The following is a 17,562-nucleotide window of genomic DNA, read 5'->3' as shown; positions in this document are numbered from 1 at the left end:
CCAAACAAACAATTATTTGTTAACATGGTTGAGAACAACTACTTTACCCAAAAAAACTGAATAAAAAAACTGGTTGGAAAAGCCGCTCGTGATTTTTTAAAGCCGGAAGTAGAAAATTGACCATCCTCACTGCCCTAATGGACATGCTATATGATCAAACTAAACGTGATCAAACCAAAACGCAGATAAATGAGAAAACAGACAAAAATGATATAACATCTGATAAAACTCACTTTTTGTTTCTCAAAAAATTAACAATTGCTAATAGTACTTGTAAAACAGGTGATTTGCCGCAAAAATTGTCAATTGACAGGATATCTAGCAAACTGGGTTCATAAGGGGAACACCGAGATAAAGGATAGGCGATAAAACAGGAACGAAGGACAAAACGGGAAAATGTTCACTACAAAAAGCTTAACCGCAACTACACAACAATTACTCTGAGAACAATATTCCTTTGCTCTCTGGTTTATCACTCAACCACCCAATACTTGGCAATGTATTAAAAAGCAAATAAAAAACTGCAAAGAAAAAGAAAGCTGAAGAATAGAAAATTGTATCATTTTTTATTTGAAAAAGGTCCACTTCCAGTCCCTTCATAGTAACATTACAAAAAAGTGTTATTCAGGAATTTAGCAAAAAACAAAAACTACAGCGGGAAGCATAAAATCGGAAGATCTAGACAAAAAATTTTAATCAGCAATAATTTGCTTAAATTTACTCAATTATCTTCAACAAAAAGAATTCAAAACAAATATCAATCAATAAGAAAGAACACCAAACCTGCTAGAAAACTTCATTTTAACTAAGAGGAATGCAAAAATGCTCAAAAAGACTTAACCAATGCAAAATTAGCCGAAAACTTAATCTTTGGACGTTATAATTGATTGAGATGGTCACTAAAGCATCATTACTTGCTTAAGAGATTGTGACAAAACACCTTTGACAGAAAAAAAAGTCAAAACAAGGTGTTTCGAAAACGCCGCAGTGATCATAAGGTTTTGCTCGCTTAGCAAAAATTTCCTCACACGTACTTTTTCAAGTAACGGCATCAGCAGAACATAACCGACTAATCGTCGGATGAATTGCTCTCGAACGACTAGTGGGAGCTCTAATCAATTGCAGCCTGCTTTAGTCGGGGGGGGGGGAGGAGGATGAGGGGGAGCCTAAATGGGACGAAGAAGTTCAATAGTGGGCTTCAAAATAACCACATTAGGGGTTAACATATTAGGATTTAAAGTAAAAAATCGCACTAGTTTTGGCGCGCTTTTCATTTGACTTTTAGTATTAAATTGAAGCCTTTTTGAATTCAGCTGCTTGAAATTGTGATTGAGAGGGAATTTTACAACACGCGAAACACAAAGTCAAGGGCGTAAAAGTCACTCGAAAAGTCAAAACTGTCAAGCGAAAATTTTGCATAAAAAACGACACAGACGTTTACAACAATTGCTATGAACTTCGTTCAAGAGCAATTAAAAACTATTCAACAATTAAAACTCTAAGATTGAGATCAACAAAAATGCCCCTGAACAAACAATTAATTGTTAAAATGGTTTAGAATAACTACTTAACACAAAAAAAACTGAAAAAAAAACGAGTTGGAAAAGCCGCTCGTGATCAAAATATTTTGCTCGATGAGCAAAAACTTTGTCACACCTACTTTAACTGCTCTCTCAAAAATGCAGCATGAACTGAAAATTACTCTCTATTCTTTGCTCTTCAATTTTTTCAGCGGTTTGACCTATTAATTGGTTTTCGCATGCGGCATTGACTTCTATATCTTGTTTTAAATACACTCCAAACAATTTTCGATAAAATAAAGCCGGAAGAATTCTGGAAATCATTCGAATAAGAAAATTGACCCTAAAAAATGACATCAGGATACTTCTATTTATTCATACGAAGCATGTTGAAAACATGGCAGGATAAAAATTAATAGAAAGCGTGACAACAAAACTGGTAATGCGTCTGAAAAAATTCTGTTGCTACTCCAAAACAACTGATGACAAAATTCTTCAGATACGGTTGAGGCAGAATACCTAGTTTTTAATCATTAACAGTCTACCAAATGACAAAAAAACAGCAAAATTGGTTTATATAAAAAAATCCAAGCTAAGGAAAACGAAATGGAGCGCGAAGTCAAAAATTAAATTCGCGCAAACATTGTTGAGGAAAAACATTGTTGAAAACCAATGTTGAGAAAAATTTATTACTTCTTCTGTTCAAACTTCTACTCAACCAACACCCCTGAAAGACAGTAAACAACCAACGCGATGAACAAAAATAGAACCTGAACAAAATGGGACATGGGTAAATTGGTATTGTTCATTGAAAAATTTCCTTTCTAGCATTTAGTGGCAATTTTCAAGAGCAGTTATAAAGCAATTCTAAATAAAAGACAGCAAACGAATAAAAATATAGCCGTAAACCACAAAATCAGTAGAAAAGAAAAAGACAAAAAAAGAAAAAAATGACCAAAAAAAGCTGCTAAGAACGCGTCCAACATGTCAAAATTGTAAAAAAATATCTCAAAACTGAATATAAAGTAAGATTGAACCGTTTCCTTCAGATGGCGAAGAACGCTCTCAAAAGGCACTATTACTAGTTTAGATAATTGTGACAAAAATCTTTAACCGCCAAAATTAAGCTCAAAACGCGAGTTCAAACTTAGAAACTGTTTTGGAAGTGCCGCACGTGATCAAAAACATTCACTATCTCAGCGAAAATTTTGTCACACCAAATTTTCTTGCTCTCTCTCTCTCTCTCAACAAAATCGACATGAACAGAAAAAACGATCTCTTCTCCCTGCTCTGATGGTTTTTGTCGGCAATTTGACCTAATACCTTTGTGTTAACGTTTTTTCAAATACACCAAAAAAATTAGCGATAGAAGGACGCTACACTAATACTACGAGTCGTACAAAGACGCACCACCAATACTTATCTTCGAGTCGTCAAAAAAGGTACCAATTCAATTTAAATCCTTTGGATTGTAAAAAAGGAGAGCGCTTGAATAATAGCCGTTAAGAGGCTGACGCTATTCAATAGAGCATTTTTTTAAATTTTTTAAAAATGAATACATCTAAATTGAAGAAATGCTTTAAAATAAAACAAATGAATTCTAATCGGAAACATAGCCGGCATATTGCCGGAAAATAGCCGCGATAGACGCTTGTGGCTCACCATGAATTCAAAACATACCCGGCAGATTGCCGGAAAATAGCCGCCGTTGATTCCAATAAGCATGATTGGGATTGAAATAACAGAAGATATTGAAAAAAAAAAGAATTTTGTACAAAAACATTTTTTTAAGTCCGATTTATTTTGATGGCATTTCGTAGTTCTTCTGTTTCTTAGAGAGAGAGAGGCTACAGGGGCTACTATCAATAACAATAAGCATTAGAGATGGTAAATAAGACTTATAGGAACGACGTTCAAATAGCGGGCATCTAAAATTGGGCTTTATGGGTTTATCCCGTTTCTATTTCTGACTTCAATTTTTATACTGACTCTGTTCATTTTGAATTGCTTTGCTGAGCAGCTGATGTTCAAATTCACTTTTAGCAGAATGAGAGAAGAGAGAAACTAGCCTAGAGAAGTCAAAAAGATTTCACGCAAAATGTTGAAAAGGCGGCAAAATGAGGTAAAGCGAAACATTTTTTTATTCGACGAAGTAAAAAAAAAATAGGAGCGCTATAATAGCCGGCTGAGAAGATGAGGGCGGCTATTAACAACTAAAGAAATAAGATTGACAGATCGATCACCAGCTTTTTAATAGACCACTAGACTTTTTGGGTTAGATTCGGACTGTCATTTTTACGAGACTTTTACATTTTTACGAGACCTAATGGAGCTTTTTCAAAATTAATATTCGATATTAAAACTCAAGACTATTACTCAGGAATTAGGGCATAAAAATTTGGCACTACTTAGATGCACACTATTGACCTTTAATTAGTAAATGTTCATAAAATTTAAAGTTCCATAAAAAAGCTCAGGAGTCATTTTTTGAGTGAGGTAAGTCAAGCAATCGACCTAAAAGCAGAATTGACGTCACGAACACAAATTTTAACTATAAAGCAGTAGAAGTCACTGAAGTCATTGAAAAAGTCAATTCCAAGAAGTCAGGGTAAGACAAAACAAAAATCTGTTAGACGATAAAACAAAATTAGGAGCGCAATAATAGCCGCCTGGAATTGCTGACTCGGCTATTAAAAACCTTTAGAATTCCTTTAGTAAACCTTTAGAATTAGTAAACCTTTAGAATTCATTTTCAGATGCATTTACTCATACAATTTCGGTCTTAATTGAAAACTGCTCGACTAAGGACTTGATAAGACGCAGTTCCTTGCCTAATTTTTGTTCCTCTGTTGAAGTCATTGTGAATTCGTCACTCTTCAGATGCAAATTGATGTTAGTTGACGAAGGTGTGCCAAAGGGACAGCATTGTGTGAGAAAGGCAGCGATATCATCCACTTTCCTGTCGAAGAGAGATTTCTCTGGTGATTGGGCGAATGGGGCCAAGTAGGACATGAGTGATGTCAGCAGTTCGTATGCTATTACAACTGATGGCAGGAAGAACGACTCATTCGCCGATTCTAAAGTAGAAGGTTCCTAAATTTTTCCAGTATTTCTTTGTCTTTTGGTACAAGAAAAATTGTTTCGAAACTGCTATAACGAAACTATTTTTCTCTCAATGTCTAGCACTTAAAAAGCAATATGAATCAATTATCAATATGAGAAAAGTCATCGTGTTCATTACTAATGAAACAAACCATAATCCAAAGAAACTTATAAAAATCGGACTAAAACATCTACATTGATTTAATATACAGACCTCACTTCAGGTCAAAAAACGAGGAAAGAAATGCTGGAGTTAATAAAAGTAAATTAGCATATACACTTCACTCAATTTCACTTTCAGGTCCAACGCCACCTAAACACAAGGTACTTCTGGTTAAAAGACCTCAAGAAACCAATTCTCATCGAGTCTCAAAGAAGCAAGAGAAGGCCATTAATAGCTCCGTTCGTCTAAGCTATCGCAGCCAGTAATAATTGAAAGCTCAAATTCGACATATTCAGGTCATGTTCCAGCACGAAACTTTTCCTATCGATTGTTTTATTCTTAATTATATTCCAGAGCAATTCGATGATTGATTTGTTCTTATTACCTATCAGAAAGGTAGAATTCCTTTTGTTATTGTGCACTTCAGAATAAATTCCAACATTTAATTACAAGAACTTCACAATTGAGAGTATAACCAAAATTTCAGTGTTCAACAACTCACCTATTTTTCGGTCGATCATGCACACAGCTGTGGCTACTAGTTCTCCCTGTTGGATAATCACCACTGGCCATAACACTGCACCCACGTACACCTGTTACCAGATAGAACAAAACCCTTTCGAATCTCTTCTATCGTTTAAATACAACTTGGAATTTTTCGCTTTCCTGTTATTTACTTTATTGAAAAATCCTGCATTGAGATTGACAATCAGCTGATATGATTTTTTTGAAAGGAATCAATAATACTAATGGTGCATTCCTAATGAAAGGAGAACAAAATTTAAGGATTCTTCAGATTGTTTACTTCATCAGTGCGGCTAGAGCAAAAAAGCTTCAGAAGAGACCAGATTGAATTTTACCTCATCCATTGGCACTTCGTAAACAGGAGCATTCAGCTCACTCATTTCCACTTTGGATTTGAGCACGAATCGATCATTGTCATGCAGGATAACATCCAAAATTCTGTTCCCAAATAGAGATCAATTGTTTCCTTATTTTCGATACATTTGAAAACGTCGAGTGGCCAAGACGAAAATTATATCGCAGAGTTATCAATGATTGCTGCCTGCACAAAAGACTACTACGACCTGCAATAGTAACAGAAATACCATGTAACATAACATAAATAATAGCAAAGCCAACCAATTAACCCAAAAGCCTCGTTTTTTAGTATTCTCTCTTTTAGACACTGCATTAGCTTTTGTTTTTTTAGCCACTGCAGCATCCTCTAAATTCAGCACATGTGTTAAATGATGAACCCTCTTCAATTGAAACAGCGAAAAAAGTCATTTCAGAGTAGAAACTGCGACTTAGGCCAAACTAAAAACATGCAAGACAGGTGAAGGAAATAAATGACAAAGAAAAACACGTCATAAATTATAACCAAAGAATTTGGTAATAGCAGACTTCAAAATTATAACCTAAATCCTAAATTATAACCTAAATTATAAATTTCTTATCCTAAAAATAAGAAATTGGAAATAGTAGACCTTGAAAAATTTTAGACCTTATTACTATCAGCTCTGTGCGATCAAATCTTCATGCAGATAATTAAATTTACTTCTACTTTTTTAACCTCTAATGACGTCATTTGAAGTCCCCTTGGTGAATTCAGTGAGGCGGGCTGTGCAATAATAATGGGCCTTGAATCGGAGAATGAGTTTTTCTTCTCTGGCCTAATTTTGAAGTAGTCTGTCTTTGTTTTGGACAAATTACTTCAAAATTAGGCCAGAAAAGAAAAAATCATTCTCCGATTCAAGGACCATTATTAATGAATAGCTCACCTCACTGAATTCACAAAGGGGCTTCAAATAACCTCCTTAGAGGTGAAACACGAAGAAGTAAATTGTAATTATCCGCATAAAGATTTGATCGCACAGACCTGACGAAAGCAGTGCAAAGATAGAACGCGTCAGAGTACATAAGCTTGCGTTTTCTGTTGCGCAATTCTAAGTGTCTCCATTGAAAAATGATACATCTCAGCAGGGGTGTCTTATAGCTAAGCTCAAGGGAAGGTAGGAAAATTCTTCAGAAGTCGTTCAGCCGTTCCTCATGAACAATGGCGGAGGATGAGTTTTCAGTAGGTACGTTTATTCGCACCAACCTATATCCTCGCAGGCAGAGAAAATAGCTTTGAAGGAGAGCGATGCTCATTTTGGTCCAAATGAGGATATAACGGCGTTCCCTGCGCTTTCGCTGATTTTTGGCGGCGATTCGTTCGAGCTTTTGTTTCTGCAGGGCCCTTGCTGCCAGTGAAGCCAAAGACTAGAGATTATTATATAACACAATGACTACAATTGAACAAAATGACAAGTTACACCAATTTCGACGCACTTTTCATTTGAATTTTACTGGTCAACTGCAGTGCCGCCACGTGAGTTAAGCTGCTGACACCTGTGAATGAGAGAGACATTTAAATCACGCAAAACGAAAGTCAAGAGCGTAAAAGTCACTCGAAATTTCAAAACGGTCAGGCGAAAAATTTGCATAACAAAGAACAACACGTTTACAATAACTGCTTCAACCTTCTTTCGAGAGAAATTAAAAATCTATAGGTACGGGGATTCTATTTGCAAAAGCAAGTTATGATTGCAAGAGCAAAATGAGAGGTGCTGAAACCATCAAATAAGTAAAAAAAATACTGATCATTGGAAAGCATCCCATCAACAAACCGATTAACAACCATAATAAAAGCAACAAAAAATGAAAGAATTAGAGGCAATTCACAGACATTTTGTGATAATTCACGTAATAATAAGATTTTTTTTTGAAAAATTTTGAAACAGATGATAACCTTCAAATCGGTATAATCGCGCAGTGATAGGGATTACCATCATAGGCAATTTTTCATTTCAAAAAGCGAGCAATACACAAAGCTGGCGGATTGCAGAAAATAGCTGCAATAGATTTGTAGATCTCTAGTATCAAAAAACAGTAAAAAAAAACAAACCAAGATAATCTTTTTTAAATGCTGAGATCTTATATGTTTATTATCTGTTTAACCTATTGCAGCTTCTATTAGCTGGTCTAAAAAATCCTTCAACTAGTGACACGCACCCATATGACCTCAGCTCTTTGAATTTAAGTACCGAAAGGTCAATTTCTTCAGTGACGAAGTCATTTTTGAGAGTGAGTTAAGTCAAGCGTGACCAAAAATTAATCACGCCAATGAACAAAAGAACACTCTCCGCTCACCACTTACGCAATAATGTTGAAATGACATGAACGAAGGAAAACAAAGCAGATATGAAATGATTTTGACGTCATATGGTCGAAACAAAAATCCTACTGACGAATTAAAAAAAAACAAAGCAGGACAAGTCCTGACGTACAGTTGAAAGAATTTTCATTGACTAAACAAAAAACCAAACACAGAACGGACTATGAGTGAATTGGGAAAACAATTTAAAAAAAATCAGATGAAAAAACAGAAAATGCCGTAAAAAATGCCGCTAGGGAGAACAAAAAACCATTTATTAGGAAAACCATTTAGAAAAAAATCCGATCCAAAAAATCGAAAAAACAGTAAAAATCAAAGTGAAATTGCCACATGTGAACAAAAAACACTAGCAAGAAAGCGAATTTTTGTTCAAACACCGTTTTCTCAATCTACTTTAAATTTAGAGCGAAAAAATTTCACGCCGCAGAACCACTCGCTTTTTCACTCCACTTCCTGTTCCGGCGTGACCAAAATCACTACTCCAATTTGACTTCAAAAACCACTAAAATGTGTGATCAGATCTTAAAAAAAAGACAGCGCCCCAATACAATTCAAATTCTTTGAATTGTAGAAAACATAGCAGGACAAGTGCTGGCCTACATTTCAAATATTTTTCCTTGACTAAACAAATAAATAGCCCAAGAACACAATATGAATGGATTGTGACAATTGGGAAAAAATCAGATTAAAAAAATCAAAAATGTCAAAATGCCGCATGTGAACAAAAAATAACTGGAGAGAAAGCGAATTTTTGTTCACACGTCATAGGCTACAGAAAAACTTATTGTGCTTTATGACTTCGGAAATGCTCTCATTTCTTTTAACGAAAAACGGTCGGGCAAAAAACCTTGTGAAAGAACCACTACATTATGCTTCAAGAATTGTTCGAACGCAAATAAACAGGATAATTCAACAGCAATAAAAAATTGAATCACGTTACGATTTCAGCAAATGATACTTTGCAACTGAGGTCTCCAAGAAGTTCTTGGAACTTGAAAAATACACCATAATGCCGTTTGATGTTATTCAGCGCTTGCATAAATCCTCCTGGCAAGTTTTACGTCAGTCTTTTGTAACTAAATAATGATGGTTATCACAGTTATAAAAAAAATATACAGGTGACCATATACCTCGAAAACACTATTGACTAAAGAATCCATCCACCATTTTTGGTGCATGGTGGATCACTCTGTAGAAAATAGCACTAGGTTTTCCCAAAGTACATTTTTAATGGTTTTAGAGAACTCTTTCGCAGGTGGCCAACAAAGGAAACAAATTTTCAAACAATACCCTTTCATTTTTATAGATCTACAACACTGATGAACAGGAAACTTTCATAGTAAACTCCATCTACATTTTTTTCAGTTCTATAGGCGGAAATCTGGAAAGTGAACGCAAAACCGCATATAGATTAGCGCAGAATACTATTGATAACTCAGTGATGCAGACGGCACACGTTTTGTTGCAGCTTCAAGTCCGCCGAGATTTTACGAAGTGATCACAAGCTCAAAAAAAGCTCAAGCATGTTAGTACGTTCAAAAAGACTGACGTAAAAATTCTCAAGAGAATTTATGCAAACGCCGAATAACACCAATCTGCATTGTGGTGTATTTTTCCAAATTTAAGAACTTATTAGAGACATGTTGCAATGTTTCCTTTGCTGAAATCGGAACGTGCTTCGTTTATGTGAAATCATATTTAAGGCATAAATTGCCAGGACATAGCCGGCAGATTTGCCCAATAGCTGCGAAAGAATAGACTTGCCTGCCGTATAACAGAGATAGAAACAGATACAGATCGAAATTGAAAAATCGACCTCGCACAAAAAGCTATGTAAAAAACAAAGTACCCTTTACTGCACATATGAGTTCCTTTGACCTTAAACTAATTCAAATCAAACTTCAAGTTTTAAACTTCAAAAGTAATTTTATTGAGTGAGGTAAGTCACGTATGATCAAAATCTAATCACGCAAATGAAATTAAAACCTTTGCTAGAGAGAGAATGAGAAATGACGTCACGCGCGCAAGCGCCGTTAGTGAGAGGAAGAAGTCCTTCAGAAAAGTTGACTTTTTCAGCTTTGCTGTGGGAACAAATGTAAAACGAAAAAGAGCGTCAGACGACGAAACAAAAACATAGCAGGACAAGTCTAAGACTTGCAATTCAACAAATTTTCATGAAGCAAACAAACAACTAGACATAGAACAGACTATGAGTGAATTGGGAAAACCATTTCTAAAAAAGATTTAAAAAAAATTTAAAAAAAAAACAAAATCAATGTCACAAAGCCGCATGTGAACAAAAAACCACTAGAAGGAAAGTGAAATTTGGTTCAAACAAAAAAACTAGGCCTAGAATGAACTATGAATGGATTAGGAAAACTATTTAGAAAAAATTCCGATCCAAAAATCGAGAAAACAGTAAAAATCAAAGTGAAATCGCCGCTCGCTTTTTCGCTCCACTTCCTGTTTCGGCGTGAACAAAATCACTACACCAATTTGACTTCAAAAACCATGAAAATGTGTGAACAGATCTTAAAATAAAGACAGCGCCCCAATACAATTCAAATTCTTTGAATAGTAAGAAAAACCAAGAGCACTGCAATATAGCTCCGCTCAGCTTACAGCTATAAAGATGCGTTACGATTCAATGCAACAGTGAGTATGAAATTGAGGATATTAGATGTACTCAATAATCAAGACACGGAAACAATTGCCTTCTTCCAAAGAAGTCATAATCCAAAGGCATCTTGACGTATTCTTGTTGTTCCATTGTTAACATACTCCTCCTCTCCACGGAAGGGTACCTCTTTGCGAAGACCAACTCCAATGCCAATTTTTTATCATCCTGACTCGTATCAGCAACAAACCGATAAATAGTAATTCCCCTTAACGACATTGCTGATAATGTCTTTAGCAAATCAACCGGCACCCGATAAAATAATTATATAACCTTGTGGAGAAAGAGTTTCCCAAAAGAGAACAAAGGACAGAAATTATACATTTTAAAATAATTAAAACCAATAAGTGAAGTCATATTTCAATAACAACATTGCTGTTGCCTATTAGTTATTATAGAGATACGCAAAAGACAGCTCAGCTACAATCCACGTGAAATACTGAACATGGTCCGTGTTTAAGAAACAACTTCATAGTGCAATACAAACAGTAGTTTGCATGGTTAGCGATTCAATATAAATCTACGTTTCTCATTCTTCAAATCTAATGTTAGATCAAACTTAGAACGCAATGCAATTAAGTTACATGGACAGGTTGCATTCAACAAACTGAAGAATGATGTTTAGAAAAATGGGCATAGACCTACATCTTAAATGATAATAGATATTCCAATTTATAATACTCATATTCAGGAACGCATTCCATTAACATAAATAATTTTTCGACAATGTCTGTTGCATCTTCGCCAAAACTAAACCATCGAGTGGATTCTTATTTGCAAAGATTTTGATGCATTTTGAAGGCACCTTTTTGGCATCTAATTAGAGAGCATCATTTCAGACTGCATTTCATTTTTAAAACCAACAAAATGGACAAACATAAACCGACCAGCAACGGATGATTTGATCTCGAACGACAGGCGGGGGGTAATTCAATTTATAGGGGATGCAATTAGAAAAATTTTTCATGAAAGCAAAAAAAGCTCTTTTCTGCTAAGGCCCCCCGCCCTATTTAGCCGCTATTTTGCATCCCCCAAAAGTTTTCACGAATTGTAAAAGCGATATTCGCATTTTATCGCAACAATATTGTCTAGGTAGATTGACCGCACTTTTAGAATAGTTTCCCAACAAAACTCAGAAATATAAAGCCCGTAATGTAGCTGATAACACCAAAAATGATATATTACAGAAATTTATACGAATGCTTAATTATATGCAACAAAATTTAGTTTTTGAAATACGGAATACTCCTTCAAACCACAGCTGTGCTACCTTTTAATAAATGCATAATGTTCATATATGCAAAAACCTCCAGCAATACAATCTGACATCGTAACTACTAAGCTGTTCCGCCTTTAGCACTAGCAATTGAGATTACGCAAAATTAAGAATGTCACGCGTGAAGAATCACTCAAAGGCGAAGAATGTTCCGGATCAAAAGCTCAAAAACAGTCCAGCAAAAATTATACATAACAAGACAAATTACAATAATTGCTTCAATCTTAGTTCGAGAGCAATTAAAAATATACACAAGAGGAATTAATACCAAACAAAAGCATTTAGCTGAACAGCTCAAGAAGTCAACTGCTTCATACCATTACGAAAGATGAACTGCAGAAAATTCTCAATCCACGCAAACCTTAGAAGAGAATATATCTTAATTAACGCTATAAAAAAACTTGTTCCTAAAAATACTATTATACCAAAAACAAACAGATCTATTCTGTTTCGGCACCCCAGCTTAGTGCGCATAAATCTTTTATGACGCCCAGTCGCACGTGCTATTTTCTTACATAGTAACGTGCTATATAACAACATAATATTTGTAACTCGGGTAAAAAAAACACGGGGGGGGAACAGAATAGATCCAAACAGAAATTAACGATTCACTGTTAAGAAATTCCTTGCAATTTAATTTTTTCAGTTACAGGAAAAATCAACTTACTTAAAAGGCTGGCTTCAATCCAATATAGAAACAAAAAAACAGCAAAGAGTTGTGTAACCGATTGTAAATGAAATTCATAGATTATGTAACTGAATGAGCTATATTTATTATTACTGAGAAATACCAAAACCGATTTCCCACTAAATAAAACTTCAAACACGGTTCAAAATCATTCACTTAGACTAATTTCGCTTTTTTGAATGAATTGGATTAGTGGCCGATCTCAGACTGACCCATCAGAAATAAAGCTAGATTTGCCGTTTTGATGCCGATTTTTGCCTTGCGGTTCTCGAACAACACGCCTTTTCCATGCCGTTTTATCCATGCTTTTTCTAAAATGCACTTGAATAAAGTTTTTAGGAGTGTTTTCACCCCTTTTTCTGTTGCCACGACCCGAACGGTCAATAAAATAGTCGTAGAAGCTATTTATCAGTTTTAAATTCGAATTGTATTTGATTTATAATTAAGTTCACAAGTTATGGACGTGGTCTCGAAAATTCTTTCGGTTTTGAAGCAACAAATTGTGCCCCTTTGAAAGAAAAAAGCCCCTCCAATTCGAAGGATTATACATAACGAAACAATAAGGAAAGATATGACCAACCACCAGTGCTGATGTGACCGACAAAACCACGCGAGACAAAAATTTTTGGAAAACTGGGTTGAGATGAGCTGCAGTGCAAAAAAATAGATGTCCCAACATTGACAGGGTGCCATAAAGTGACCGACTAAAGGCACTTGTGCGCCCTACAACGGATTGATCATAGAGAAGTCAGCAAAGAACTGTACAACTGAACCCAATTCAATATTGATGCTTTTCGACGCAGTAAATTGATATCAACCAGGCAAAACTAGCAACCCCTTAACCAGTAAGGTAAAACAGTTTCCAAAGGGATAAAGTTTTGTCAGGTTTCTGTCATTTTTTGCAAATAAAAAAATCAGAATAACGCTATAATTTTTCTTTAACTGCTCTGATTTTCTTCTTGTCCTGAACACAGACTTATCAAAAATTTTTAAGAAAACATTTACAAGATTTATCATTTTGAGCTTAACCAATTACTTACTGACACGACACGCATAAGAACGATTTTCATTTTAACCTTAAGCTCAATTTTGATTTTCATTTTAAAATCACTACATCACGCCGTAAAACTTTGCCTGAAAAAACACGAAAACATTACAGACAAAACGTACACGTATTACTGGGTTTATATTTCAACTGCAGTCCCGTCAAAGAGCGTAACACTGCTCATTTTCAGTTGACTCCTTTCCTTCCTGATAAAAAAGGCTGGCCATATGGTTGACGTAGTTAGCAACTCGTGGTCTTCTCATGGCAGCAAAAAAAAACAAGCCATCAACACCTGCGCAGCTAATTTTTGCGCTTGGAAAAAATACGAGCGAATCAAAACTATACTGTATTGCCCGGTGAGGGAATTTCTGATATTTCTGATCAGCTCAAACGTCAAGCTCTACTTACCATCAAAACAGTTAAATATATTGCGTCGTGCCGTAAACAAAAAGTTCCTCTGCGGAGAGCTTACAGCAACGCTTAAACTAAACATACCCAGCAGATTGCCGGAAAATAGCCACCGTTGATTCCCATAGCTCTACTGGGATTGAAAGAAAAGAAAATATCAACAAAAATTGATTTTTGTATTAAAACATTTTTAAGTGCGATTTATTTTGATGTCATTTCGTAATTGAGCATACTCCTGTCTCTCAGTGAGAGGCTACAGGGTCTAGTATCAATACCAATAAGCATTATAGATAGTGACTAAAACTGAGAACAAAGTTCAAGTACCTAGCATCTAAAAATAGGCTTTATTGGTTTATCCCGTTTCAATTTCTGACTTTGATTTTTTATACTGACTCTCTTCAGTTTGAATAGCTTTGCTGAGCAGCTGCTGTTTAAAAGGACTTTGAGCAGAATGACAGAAGAGTGAAACTAGCCTAGAGAAGTCAAAAAGATTTCACGCAAAATGTCGAAAAAGCGGCAAAATGGGTAAAGCGAAAAAAAGTTCGACGAAATAAAAAAACACAGCAGGACAAGTCCTGACGTACAATTCAAAGAATTTTCATTGACTAAACAGAAAAACTAGACTTAGAATGGACTATGAGTGAATTGAGAAAACCATTTTAGAAAAAAAAAACAGATAAAAAATAAGAAAAAACAGAAAATCAATGTCAAAATGCCGCATGTGAACCAAAAAAAACTACTAGCGAGAAATGAAAAATTAATTCAAACAAAAAACTAGGTCTAGAATGAGCTGTGAATGAACTGTGAAAACCATTTAGAAAAAAATCCGATCCAAAAAATCGAAAAAACAGTAAAAATCAGAGTGAAATTGCCGCATGTGAACAAAAAACCACTACCGAGAAACCGAATTTTTGTTCAAACACCGTTTTCTCACTCTACTTTAAAATTAGAGCGAAAAAAATTCACGCCGCAAAACCACTCGCTTTTTCGCTCCAATTCCTGTTTCGGCGTGACCAAAATCACTACTCCAATTTGACTTCAAAAATCATGAAAATGTGTGAACAGATCTTAAAAAAAAGACAGCGCCCCAATACAATTCAAATTCTTTGAATTGTAAAAATAGGAGCGCTATAATAGCCGGCTGAGAAGATGAGGGCGGCTATTAAAAACTAACAATAGTGCTAAGGCGTAAAGACTCTTCCGGTACTTAGTCACACGTTCCCGACCAAAAAAACCTCTCCAAAGGACGTCGTAAAACGCCCGCTCCGTAAACGTAGCACTTTCGATGCAGCAGAGTCAACTGAAAATTTGGCAACTTAAAAATTCCGTAGTCCTGCGCTGTTGCTTGAGTGCATCCACGAATTGGGGTTGTTTTGTAACTGCTTTTTTGCAGTAGCCCTCTGCAATCGTTTCCATTCAATTTTTTCGTGTTTTAACGGCTATTTCTTCGTTAAGTTTTTCCGTTAATGTTCTATTGCATTGTATTTTGTGTATCTTTGTATGCTGTACAAGGTTTGATTAAAACAGTATACACATTGTTTGTGTTTAGGTCCTTCTTTTCTAGGTTGTGACTCAGTGGCCTTAACCTTTCCGAACTTTCTATTATTCTAGTGCTTGAAAGTCATGGTCAGGTTTACAAATGTGGCTTCATAATATCATCACCTACAAAATAGCTCTTAAGAATTGATCAAAAACTTAAAACATAACCGACAGACGAATTGCTCTCAAACGTCCAGCGAGGAGTTGGCTTCAGTAGTACCCAGCTTGGGAGATGCTAGTATTGAGGGGGGGGGGGGGGGGAGAGCGGACATGGGTGCAGAGTGTGGGGTGTCCAGCGGATTGTAGGGGGGGAGGAAGGGTTGGGAAAGTTGTACGAGTGGGTTCCAGTTCAAACCAGCAGGTGGAGGAGGGTGGACTGGGTACGTGTTGGTGGTGGGGGCGGGTCTCAGGGGTGGGGTGACTGAGGTGGTCAAACTTTTAAGATTAAGAACCTCCTTTAAGACCATGAAGTTGTCTCCTCAAAACAGTTTTAGAGAAGGCATTCTTAGTAACTGGTAAGGCGTAGGAATATAAGAGCACCTTATGCCCTCCGGGCGTTACCTGTTTACCCCGCTTTGGAGGACGAAAAGTCATATGGGTTACATGAAAAATCGGTCAGGCAAAAAATCAAATAAAAAACCACAGGACTAAAATAATTGCTAGAAACTTCTTTTGAGAGCAATAAAAAACAGACAATAGAGAAAACATTTGCTCAAATTTACTCAACTTTTCGGTAACAAAACCAACACAAAATTATTAATAATCTAAATGAAAGAACTGCCAAAAGAACCAATTTTAACCAAAAAAACTCCCCAAAACCGATAGAAAAATAAAGAATATAACTGCAAAAAAGAAGCTTAAATCAAGGCAAAGGGCTTAGAAAAGCACTATTAATAGTTTAGATATTTGAGAAAAACGCCTTGGACTGACGAAATTGGATTTAAAACTTTTGAAACTGATTTGAAAAAGCCGCACGTGATTGCTCGCTTGGCGGCAATTTTTTTACACCTACTTTTCTCGCTCACTCTCAAAAACGTGACATGAACGGAAAACCACTCCACTCTCTCCTCAGCAATTTGACCATATCACTTTGTTTTCACGCATTTCACTTCCGGTTCCAACTACACTCTACAAAAAATAACGATCAAAACATAGCCGGCAGATTGCCGGAATAGCTGCGAAAGAATAGACCTGCGTGCCATATAATAGAGATAGAAACAGATACAGATCTAAATTGAAAAAAAAATCGACGCCGCTCAAAAAACTAGGCTAAAAAACATTCAGCGATGAATTAATAAAGCTTGTTAAAATTCATTCCACAGAAGCCTCTTATTAGGGACCTTTACTGCACATATGAGTTCCTTTGACCTTAAACAAATTCAAATTTAACTTAAGTTTTAAAGTGCAAAAGTCATTTTATTGATTGAGGTAAGTCACGTATGATCAAAATCTAATCACGCAAATAACCTAAAAACTTTCGCTAAAGCGAGTGAGAAATGACGTCACGCGCGCAAATGCCGTTAGTGAGAGGAATAAGTCATTCAGAAAATTTGACTTTTTCAGCTTTGCTGTGTGAACAAATGTAAAACGAAAAAAAGAGCGTCAGACGACGAAACAAAAAACATAGCAGGACAAGTCCTGACGTACAATTCAAAGAATTTTCATTGACTAAACAGAAAATTAGACCTAGAACGGACTATGAATGGATTGGGAAAACCATTTAGAAAAAAATCCGATCCAAAAAATCGAAAAAACAGTAAAAATCAAAGTGAAATTGCCGCATGTGAACAAAAAACCACTAGCGAGAAAGCGAATTTTTGTTCAAACACCGTTTTCTGACTCTACTTTAAATTTAGAGCGAAAAAATTTCACGCCGCAAAACCACTCGCTTTTTCGCTCCACTTCCTGTTTCGGCGTGACCAAA

At 35.8% G+C, this 17,562-nt stretch overlaps 1 protein-coding gene across 1 annotated transcript in view; it reads right to left on the bottom strand.

Annotated features, from left to right (window-relative positions):
• Positions 1 to 11,291, bottom strand: part of LOC142349092 (AP-5 complex subunit mu-1-like) — a 49,496-nt gene extending 38,205 nt beyond the window's left edge. Inside the window, exons 1-4 of the mRNA XM_075400505.1 lie at positions 10,720 to 11,291; positions 5,646 to 5,748; positions 5,288 to 5,378; positions 4,352 to 4,597 (exon numbers count right to left, since the gene is read on the bottom strand). Coding sequence (XP_075256620.1) covers positions 4,352 to 4,597; positions 5,288 to 5,378; positions 5,646 to 5,748; positions 10,720 to 10,901 — 622 coding nt within the window. The 5' untranslated portion in view covers positions 10,902 to 11,291. The remainder of the gene's footprint in view (positions 1 to 4,351; positions 4,598 to 5,287; positions 5,379 to 5,645; positions 5,749 to 10,719) is intronic.
• Between the last annotated feature and the right edge of the window lie 6,271 nt (positions 11,292 to 17,562).

The sequence above is a fragment of the Convolutriloba macropyga genome, chromosome 11, assembly GCF_964194025.1.
Source record: "Convolutriloba macropyga chromosome 11, txConMacr16.3, whole genome shotgun sequence".
NCBI lineage: Eukaryota > Metazoa > Xenacoelomorpha > Acoela > Convolutidae > Convolutriloba > Convolutriloba macropyga.
This window is presented reverse-complemented; position numbering and strand designations above follow the sequence as displayed.